The 10,238-nt window shown below is 47.4% G+C and overlaps 1 protein-coding gene across 3 annotated transcripts in view; it reads right to left on the bottom strand.

Annotated features, from left to right (window-relative positions):
* Positions 1-6: 6 nt before the first annotated feature.
* Positions 7-10,238, bottom strand: part of SMOX (spermine oxidase) — a 32,296-nt gene continuing 22,064 nt past the window's right edge. Inside the window, exon 6 of one of the 3 annotated variants that reach the window (XM_040447603.1) lies at positions 7-3,887. In XM_040447603.1, coding sequence (XP_040303537.1) covers positions 3,837-3,887 — 51 coding nt within the window. In that variant the 3' untranslated portion in view covers positions 7-3,836. Of the gene's footprint in view, positions 3,888-7,104; positions 8,657-10,238 lie in introns of those variants that run through there. The other 2 variants (XM_040447604.1, XM_040447599.1) reach the window with 2 other exon arrangements.

The raw sequence follows: 10,238 nt of genomic DNA, 5'->3' as shown, positions 1-10,238 counted from the left end.
TTGTAACCCATAAAGAATTACTTTTTTTTTTTTTTCCTAAAATCCTTCAAGTTCTAAAGCCCCACAACAGGATAGATTGGGTCTGCATTCACTTTCTAATTGCAACTTAAGGCCTCTTCAACTGATGGCTGCTATCCTCTGGGAATTTTAGCATGACCAAAGGACTCAGGAGTTTGGTGGCTTTTAAAATTCACATGATTAGTCTTGGGAATCAAACAGTAATCATAAGCATAAATTTTCGCTTTGTCAGTCTCCCCAGATGTATCTGTGATGCTCTGAGGGCCTCAGTGAGGAAGGTGGCCATCAGTTAAATGCGTGAAACATTACATGAAAAAATATACAAGCCCATGTAGACAAGTGTACATGATGAGTGAAAGAACACCTACTTAGGAACCATACTTGTTAGCTTTGAGTGAAATGTCCAACACTTGTCACATTCTCAAGAGACTGCAGGTAATCTAGTCTTCGGCTGGATAATATCAATCACATACATACAACCAGAGTGGGGGTGGTGACTGTGGTCCCGTGGAAACCTGGTTAGGTGATACCCCAGGGTGTCTGGAGTGGGGATTTTCTAAAACTGGAAGAACCAGTTGCTGGGCCCCATGTGGACCAGTAGTTTGAGCCAGAAGTTTCCATCCTGTACTGAGGAAGTAGTCTGAAAGGTGCTTGAAAGGTCACCACAATTTTATAAGGTAAAAAGACTGCCATTATTGGTGCCCAGGAGCAGACATTTCATACTGTGGGTCTACAGCAGGGTCTAGATCCTCAGGCCTGGCATCCCCCGAAGGCCCAGGAAGGGCAGTTTAATGTGGGGGTGCTGGGAACATGCTGCAGACCCCGAAGAGGGCCCACTTTACAGCACATTGGCCACCCTAAAGCTGGGGACACTGGGGGACAGTCCTTGCTCTTTTCTCACCAAGGTGGGGGCCATTCCTCAAATCAGGGGTCAACGAGGGGACAGACCCCATTGTCAAAGAACTGAACATTGGGCTCCCGGGCAGGGGTTCAGTGGCAGGGGAGGGTCTCTGAGCAGGTAAACATGGGCTCCCACATGCCAGGGCAGATAAGCCCACAGGAGGCCAACAGCGGGGACAAGGGAGCACGCTGGGGAGGGAGCCTTCATAAGGGGAATTTGGGGGGGTCCTCCCTGTCCTGTCGTGGTTAACCCATTAGGCATGCAGGCAGGTGGGGCTGGCAGCTTGCCCGGTACTTTCTCCAGGCACAATGACTAATCAGCAAGACATGTCTGATGTTCAAGTCTCAGCTCCCATCTCCTGGGCACCGAGGCCCTCTGCACACAACTGTTTCTTCCTATACCCCCATACCAAGCCTTCAGGAGATCGGAGAGCTGCAAAGCCCCCAGAGAGGCTGTGCCACAGCTAATGCACTGAGTTGCTGACCTTGGTGTCAGGACATGCCAAAGGGTCATAGAGTAGACACATCTGATTAGAGATACTGTCTCTTCGGTACACAGAGAAATGAGGCCGTCGTCTCCGGGAGGCCCCCAGGAAAGGTCAAGGTGGCTGGGAGAATGGGAAGACTCTCAGCACTGATTAGAATGGGAATAAGAGTTCCTTTACACAATCTTCAAGAAATGGGATGAGGCCTTCAGGGAGTTTGTGAGTGGGAAATGGATGGCCCTGTGAGATGGGACAGGGCGGAACGAGCCTCCAAAGACACTGGCATTTGCCTAAGCCCTTTGCCCCCACCATCCTTAGAAAGTCTCATTCCTGCTTCCCACTCCGGGCCCCAGTCCAGTCTGCCCGCCCTCCCCATTTGAGCTGGGCTCTTGCCACCCATCTTGCCTTGCTTCCCACACTCTTTCAGGGACCTCTGTCCCCAGCATCCCCCAGAGCCGCTTTTGCAAGTCACCTGGGACGTCTCATTTCCCCGACCTCCTCCCTCTGTCTGCCACAGTCCGCGCTGGTGGCTGAAATGTTCTTCTCCGCACCCAAGCCACGCCCCTGGGATCTCTTCTGGTTCCCTGGCCACACACACTCTCTCTCTCTCTCTCTCTCTCTCTGCCTCCTGCGCAGGCGCCTCTCTCTGCCATTATATGTCCCCCAAGGTTTTCTTCTTCCTCTTCTCAACTCTCCACACGATCTCATCCATTCCAAATGATCTCAGTGACCACTTGTATATAAATGGCTCCCAAGAGTTTGTCTGTAGCTCCAGATGTGTGTTCACCCTCCACCCGCCTGGGTGGATCCCAGACACCCCAAATACCAGGCCACTCGCCTCCTGCAAGGTCATCTCCTCACCTCCATGTGGGCAAGACAAGGCCACTGGTGCTGAGGCCACAGGCTCCTGGAAGCCCTGAGCCTGCCCACCTTCTTCCCAAGATCTTTCCAGATCCCCTAACCCAAACGAACCCCCACGTATCCCTCAGCCTCCCTGGTAGCTTGCACCAAGGTCATCCTGGCTTCAGACCCACTGCTAGAATCCGTACCTGTGCATGGGGAGAAGGCCGTTCCCAGAACTGCTCAGGGCTGGGTGTAAGTGTTTGTTAAATCCTGGATTGATGGAGCTGGCCAACTGACCCTTCCCTGGGACACTGCCCCATCGCCCACCTAATACTCAACACCACTGTCTCACCCTACTGGTTCTGCCCATCCTCACAAGGCTGGAGCCTGTGTCCTCCCCCAGCCAGACAGCCAGCTGTGCCTGGACTTCTGCAGCTCTATGTGCCTTCCGACCCGCCACCCCTCCACCTGGAGCCCCACCCCAAGCCTTTAGTGCCTCCTGCTCCAGGCGCTGACAGGTCCTGGCAAAAGGTTTGGGACCTTGGTCGCCCTCCCTTCGCGACCTGTCAAAGCCCCGACTCTTCAGTGCCCTCCTGACCCTGTTTCTATTTCCATCCTGTTACACCCCCAGGGACTTACATGTTCACCGTCTACTTGGAAAGAATTTCCTTTTTTTCTTCTTCTTGTGGCTCCAGCGAAGCACAAAACCAGATGCTGGTAAAGGCTAAACCGCTCCCGCAGCCTCTGCTCAGAAGAGCTCTCTGGGGAGCCCTGTGGACTCAGGTGGTGTTGGAAGCAGGGTCTTTGGGCAGAGGGGCTGCTCTGGACTCTCCTGCAGTTTGGGGCTGGCTCTCTGCCCTTCCCCACCTACCCCCTGGCAAGAGCAGGGAAACAAAAGGCATGCTGGACAGGACCCCAGCCTACATCCTCAAATTGCTCTGGTCTGGGGAGGAACTAAGCAGGAAATGCAGGATGCATTTGGAATCCAGAAGAAATCCAAGAACTGGGGCCATGACAGCCTGAGCTCTCAGAGCCGGGATCTGGAGGGAGGGATGCATGGGAGGCAATTCCAGGGACCTCCCCCATGACATTTATGGGCGTTCCCTCCAGGGGTTCATCATTCACATGATTCCACCATAGCGTTGCGTCAACCTCTTTCTGTCCTGCCAGAAACCACAGAAGGGGTCCTCGGAGGGGCCAGATTGGCCCCACTCACCTCTTGGGCCAAGCCCCAGAGGTCATAGGTCACTGGCCAGCCTATGGATTGGCTAATTTGGGGTCGAGTCTGACCAGCTGGGCAGGCAGGCAGAAGTGGGTCCGATCACGTGGTATAAAACACAGCTGTCCAGGTGCCAGTGTCCGTGGGTGGAGTGATATTCCCAGATGGGCCGGGAGCAGACAGCCATGGACATCTCTAGCACGCTGGAAAGGTGAAGAATGCAACTGCAGGTAACGAGGACGCTGAGGGACAGCTGCTTAAACATGGGGCGTCGTCTTTCTCACTTGACAAGTTACAGGGTGGGTGGCTGCGGGCATTGTTCATCGCAGACACAAGCTCTGCCTCTGCCTTCTAATCTCTGCTGTGTCGACTCACGTACTCTCTGTTGCCTGATCATGATCAATGTTTCCAAAATCCACATTCTTATTCAAGACAGAGAAAAAAGGAGAAAAGTCTGCTTTTATCAAGATAACAAAAAGCTTTCCCTGAGCCCTTCCCCTAGCACACCTCCACTCGGCTCTTATGGGCCAGAACTGAGTCCTATGACCACCCTCCAAGGGAGACTGATGAAGTCAAAATAGGTTGGATGCTTGGCAGTGAAGGTCCACACTCACGTGATTTTGTACAGCCCGCAACCTAAGAATGAGTTTTACATGTTTCAGTGGAAGGGGTAGTAAGGTGGTTGAAAGAATATGTCATGGTGAGAAAACTACCCAGAAGTTTCCTCTTGGCTCACAAAGCCTACATTTTACTATCTTGCCCTTTACAGGAAAAGTCTGTCAACCCTTGCTTTAGGGCAACAAGGACCCCAGCCTCCCACTGGGCACACTGCTATTCTGAAGAAAATTAGAATTCTGGCATTAGGAAGAAGCAAAGAATCACTATCCAGCAGTCAGGCTCAGTGCCCACTATCTATGCCAGTCAATACGTTTCAAGCCCGCATCCGCTTATCTAATCTGCAACAGCATAAGCAAAGAGCTCCCCCTCTCACTAGGAACCTGACAGAAAGGGGTTTTTCTGGAAGCCCCCAGCCTTGAGGACATCTTCCCAGACTGGCCAAATGTGTAGGATTTGGAAAGAGACCGGTGAAAAGGAAAGGAAAGGCAGGATCAACACTGGCTGTGTCTCAAAAGGCTCAGTGGGACATTATTTGCTCAATGAACTTGCTCCCAGCCAAGGTGCCGGTTCTTAGTATCACAGGTCTAGAAAATGGACCCAGTTAGGGCTCCACAGTTACCAGCCTCCTATAAGCTGACACAGACAACCTAACTCACTAGGACATGAAGTTCCTAAGCCCGAGACCAATGTGCTCATTTTTAATGGAAAAATATAGCTGTATGTTTACAAGCCAGTGTCCTCGTGATGACAAATGAACTTGTTGGGAAGCCAAACTGTGGTCTGAAAGTCCCTTAGTGCATTCAGAGGCTGAGCAGGGAAGTTACTAGAAAGAGCTGTTGATTTAGTGCACCAGGCATAGGGCTCCATCCTAGTTCATACATTCACCTCCTTGTGCATCCTGCCTGTTTCCATGATACATCCCTCTTCAACCACCCATCCAAACGACTCATGCCTCGATCCCAGCCTTTTGTCTTTCTCTGTGCCTTTAAGTTCGCTTTACCTATCTCCAATCTCATCCATCATGGACCCGTTTCAGTCTGGAACCCTCAGAAACCAGCTCTCAGGGAACATCTCACGGTCGTCCTAGTGGGTCTACAAGCACCAAATGCCTGGACCTCTTATAGATCAGGTGGTTGGTGTTCCTCTAGCTTCAGATGTGAACGGCACAGGTGGGGCCCACATGCCCTCTGATGCATTTCAACCAGCTAGCACCCACCAGCCAATAACAAATGGCCAGGCAATGGTCATTGAACAATGCATGCATTTGATAATATTTACGGAGCACCTACTGATGTGCCCCGTAGATGGGGAGACATCAGTGTACAAAAGAAAAAACTTTCTGTCTCCACAGAGCCCTCATTTCAGGAGACACAGAAGTGATGGGTAATAAACAACATAAAATATACAATAGGTGGTGACAGGGAAATGTAACAGGGGAAGGGAACAGAAGTACTGAGGATGGGGGAGATCGCCCTTTTAGATCAAGGACCCAGGGAAGTCCTCAGATAGGAGGTGATGTCTGAGAAAGGGCCTGAAGATGATAAAGGAATGAGCTATGCAGACCTCTGGGAAAGAGCATTCTAGGCAGAGGGAGCAGCAGGTGAACCAGTCCTGACTGAGGAGGAGACCTGGTGTGTTCACAGGTTAGCGAGGAGGGCCGAGTAGGCAGAGCATATCAGGCAAAGGAAGGGAGCAGGGGCTGAGGGTGCCAGACGCAGTAGGTGATGAGTGCCAAAGCGTGCAGGGCTGTGTAAGTCACAGCAGGACCCCGGCCTTCCAGGTGCGGAAAAGTGAGCCGGGTGGTGCCTTCGGAGGCCTTGAGGAAAGAGGAGACAGACAGCATTGGACTCTCGGTGAACAGGGTCACTCTGACTGCTGTGTTGGGATAAAAAGGCAAAAGGACCAGAGCCGAAGCAGGAGACCAACTGGAGAGAGGTGACGGCAATAATCCGGGCAGGAGATGATGGTGCTGTGGCCACTGGCCACAGGGATGGAGAAGAACGACAAAAAAAGGTAGATTCTAGAGATTCTGCAGATGGCATTTCCACGTGCCACACCCACACTCAACATTCCCAAGCTACCATCTAGACCTGCTGTCTTGTCAGGAGTCCCTAACAACTCAGGAAAGTTGTTTTTTCCTGCCCCTCTTCTATCTGTCTCCCTCTATATTTAAGCATATTCTCAAGTCCTATTCTTGGGTTCCTTTTCTTTCCCTGTTGCCATCCACAGGAACATCCATGTGCCAAATTTGCATTTCCAACCCCAACACTATCTCTATAAGGTTGACTCTGGTTGTCCGTACCCAAATTTTCTCCTGACTTTACTGCTGAAAGTCATACACACTGTTGGTGTGGGAAAGACTTTTTAAATAAGTACAGTATTTCCAACTTAAGATGGCATCCTGTCAAGCCCTTAAGAGCCCTCCCCTTAAAACACCAACAAAGACCTAAAAAGAGGATAGAAATTTAAAACAGGTCTGTAGAGTAAGGATATCAGTCAACCATTTGCAAATTCAGCAAAGACTTCATGCTCACTGGACTGTCCAGGCTTGTGGCTCTGGGGTCAAAAGAGACCTGAGAGCACAGTAGGACAGCAGAGCTTCTCAGATGTTCCATTTGATGGAAGAGGAGTAGCCATCAGCTCTGAATTTTTAGAACAAAGTTCTTCCTCATTAGCTGAGAACTGGGTAGTTTGGGATAGAAGATCTCTGCTCAGTCTGATAGAACAGAACTAAAAGAATGCCCACTGGCTTCTGTCTCCTCCAACTCTTTGAGCCAGAGTCAAGCCATGAAATGCATCCTCCAGGGAACTGAATCCCTTGGCCGGTTTCTGCCAGGCCCCTTTGTGGGACTGAGCCACCCTTGTACCCTGGGTGGCTCCCCCACCTATGGGCCCACTGCTTGTTCTATCATCAGTGCCTAGAAATATCCCCTTTGGGCTGAGTGTCTCCCCAGAGAGAGGTGTATCAGTCAGCTATTGCCACAATAATGCTGCAAAACAAACCACCCATAAACTCACAGGTTACAAGAGCAAGCATTTGTATTTCTTGTTCATGTGTCTGTCTGCAGGTCCTAGGCTTGGTTCCAGGCTTCTATGGACACAGATCTGTTCAATTTTTCTCCATATTCTCCAGGAAACATCAGCTATCAGGGGCACGTTCTTCCCATGACACATGACAAGTACATGAGAAGTGAAACCCAACTGTGCAAACGTTTAAAACTTCTGCTCATATCACATCATGTCATGTCTGTTCACGTTCCACTGGGTGAAACAAGTCAGATGGCCAAGCCTAAAGTGATCATGCAGGAAAAGAAACTCTGTTCCCAGAGGGAAAGGAAAGTGATTGAACATTTGCTGAATAATCTTCCACTCTATCACAAGTGGCTGGGTTAGGACATCAACATATGAATGTGGGGGACACAATTCAACCCAGAGTAACCTCTTTAGTGGGAGGAGATACAAAGTCACATGGCAAAGCATGGGGTCACAGGGAGGAGGGAAGAACTTTTGTCATCATCTACCACAGTGGCAATACCAATCTAGTTCTTGCTCTGAGCCTGAACAAACAATGGCCCAGACTGGAACACCCACTCGTGTGGCCTAGAACAAGGACCCCACCATCCCAAGCCCTAGGTTCCTCCGTCTGTTACCGGGGGCTCACATTTTCCGTGAGAAGCAAATGAGATCCTATTGTACATGTGTGTTGAAGAAAAGAGTTATAAAGAGAGACTGTGGTTTTCTGACCCAAATAGGGTATCATACAGGCATAAAGGCAAGAGGCAAATATTCCCAGACATGAATGAATTCTTCTTTTAAAACAGTACCCTTCGAAAAAGCCCAGTCAACATAAACACAATGAAAAAGAATAAATCTGAAACAAAAAGGGGCTATAACTGAAGTCCCAGAGAATACTGTGAACAATTTGAAAGCAGTAAATGTTTAAACCATCATGAAAAGGCTGATTTTCTAAGAAAATATAAATCACCAAAATTGCATCCCCCCCCAAAAGTAGAAAACGTTAACAGAATGTGATCATAAAAGAAATTAAAACATCAAAGTTCTACTTCCAAAAAACCCAAATGCAACCAGTTTTGCAAGTAAGTTCTTTAAACTTCCAGGAACCACATATTTAACATTCTATACACACTTTTCTAATGCATATAGTAAAAAGATGCAAAGCTACCCAAATTCTTTTAAAAGCCCAAGAGGGGAAGAAAGAAAAGCCTGGAAAGCCTAAGATAAAAAATCTTAGGTCACTTGTGAACATAGATGCAAAAGCCTAAATAAATATTTGCACGTGAAATCCATCAGCATATTAAAATAATAATATGTCATGACCAGTATGATAGATTGTATTATAATTATGAAAACATTTGCTGCCCCAACCTGCTGGGTACTTTTCTGCAGGAAGATTATATGCCTATTCACTGACATCAAGCAAGTTCAGCCACTGATTTGCTTTGACCAATAAAATGTAAATAGAAATAACATATGCCACTTCTGAGTAGAAATGTTAAGATGTTCCAGTATCTCTCTTTTCCATCTACCATGAGATGCTCCATCAACGTGGGCCCTAGAATTAAGAAGACATGAAATCAATCCTTAGTGCTCATATGTCATGAGCAAGAAATAAACATCTGTTGTAATTCACTAAGATTTAGGGATTGTTTGTTACCAGAGCAGAATTTAGCTTAAGCTGACTAATACACCAAGGTGAAGACGGTCTCCAAAATACAAGGAAAACATTAGAAATATTAATGTAATTAACACATTAACAGATAAATGGAGAAAACCCCTATGATAATCTCAATTGATACCAAAAAAAGCATTTGATAAAATTCAATATTCACTCATAATAAAACAGTTACAAACTAGATCTTGAAGGGGATTTCTTCAACCCGATAAGAGGTACCCACCAGAAACCAAAAGCAAACAGCATACTTAGAAACTGCAGAAGCATTCCCATTAAAGTTTGGAACAAGGCTATGATCCCCTTATCGCTCCTTTACTCAACATTGTACCAGTAGCTACACTTAATACAGTAAGGAAAGAGAAAAAGACACAACAGGTACATTAACAGTAAAAAAAAAAAAAAAAAAAAAAAAAAAAAGACTATCAAATTTGGCAAGTAATATGACCTTCTACCCAGAAAACCCGAGAAAAGTCCTGGATAAATAATTGAAACTAATAAAAGAGTTTGCATTTAGCCAAGTATAAACCAATATTCAGGAATAGCCTTCCTATTCCCCAGCAAGACAAAAAAAATCAAATAATCATTTGATGGCATTTCATATCAGTGGGGAAAAGGTGGACCACCCAACAAGAAATAATCGGGATAAGCAGCCAATCCCTGCCTCATACCACAAGTCCACTAAAGATCTAAACACATAAAATAAACCCTTAAGAACTCTTTTTAAAAACCACAGAATCCTATCTTCACGACTTGGGATAGAAATGCATATTCTTGGGGCGCCTGGGTGGCGCAGTCGGTTAAGCGTCCGACTTCAGCCAGGTCACGATCTCGCGGTCCGTGAGTTCGAGCCCCGCGTCGGGCTCTGGGCTGACGGCTCGGAGCCTGGAGCCTGTTTCCGATTCTGTGTCTCCCTCTCTCTCTGCCCCTCCCCCGTTCATGCTCTGTCTCTCTCTGTCCCAAAAATAATAAATAAACGTTAAAAAAAAAAAAAGAAATGCATATTCTTAAATAGGTTACAGAAAGCACAAACCATAAAAGAAAATATTCATGAATGTTTGTTCTTTCTGAATTTAAAGCTTCTATATGTCAAGAGACCCCATAAACAATGCAGCTGACTGGAAGAAAATATATTCAATTCATATCATGGACAAAAAGACTAACCCATGGTGGGGGGGGGGGAGAATTTCTAATAATCACAAGAAAAAGTATCACTAGTTGGGATATGCAATTAAAACAAAAATGAGACACCTGGTTTTACCTACCTGGTGACAAAAAATAAATAAACACGAATTTTTCATTACACTGAGTGATGGCAAAACGGCGTAGATACAAGTGCTCACATACCCCATCTGTGGGAGTGTAATTTGGCAAACCGCTTTTCAGGGTAATTTGGCGGGGTCTTCCAAAACTGAAAATACTTACACCCTATGATCCAGGGACCCTTACACGGTGCACACAGAGG

Source organism: Herpailurus yagouaroundi, unplaced genomic scaffold (assembly GCF_014898765.1).
Source record: "Herpailurus yagouaroundi ecotype Mexico unplaced genomic scaffold, PumYag 196, whole genome shotgun sequence".
NCBI lineage: Eukaryota > Metazoa > Chordata > Mammalia > Carnivora > Felidae > Herpailurus > Herpailurus yagouaroundi.
This window is presented reverse-complemented; position numbering and strand designations above follow the sequence as displayed.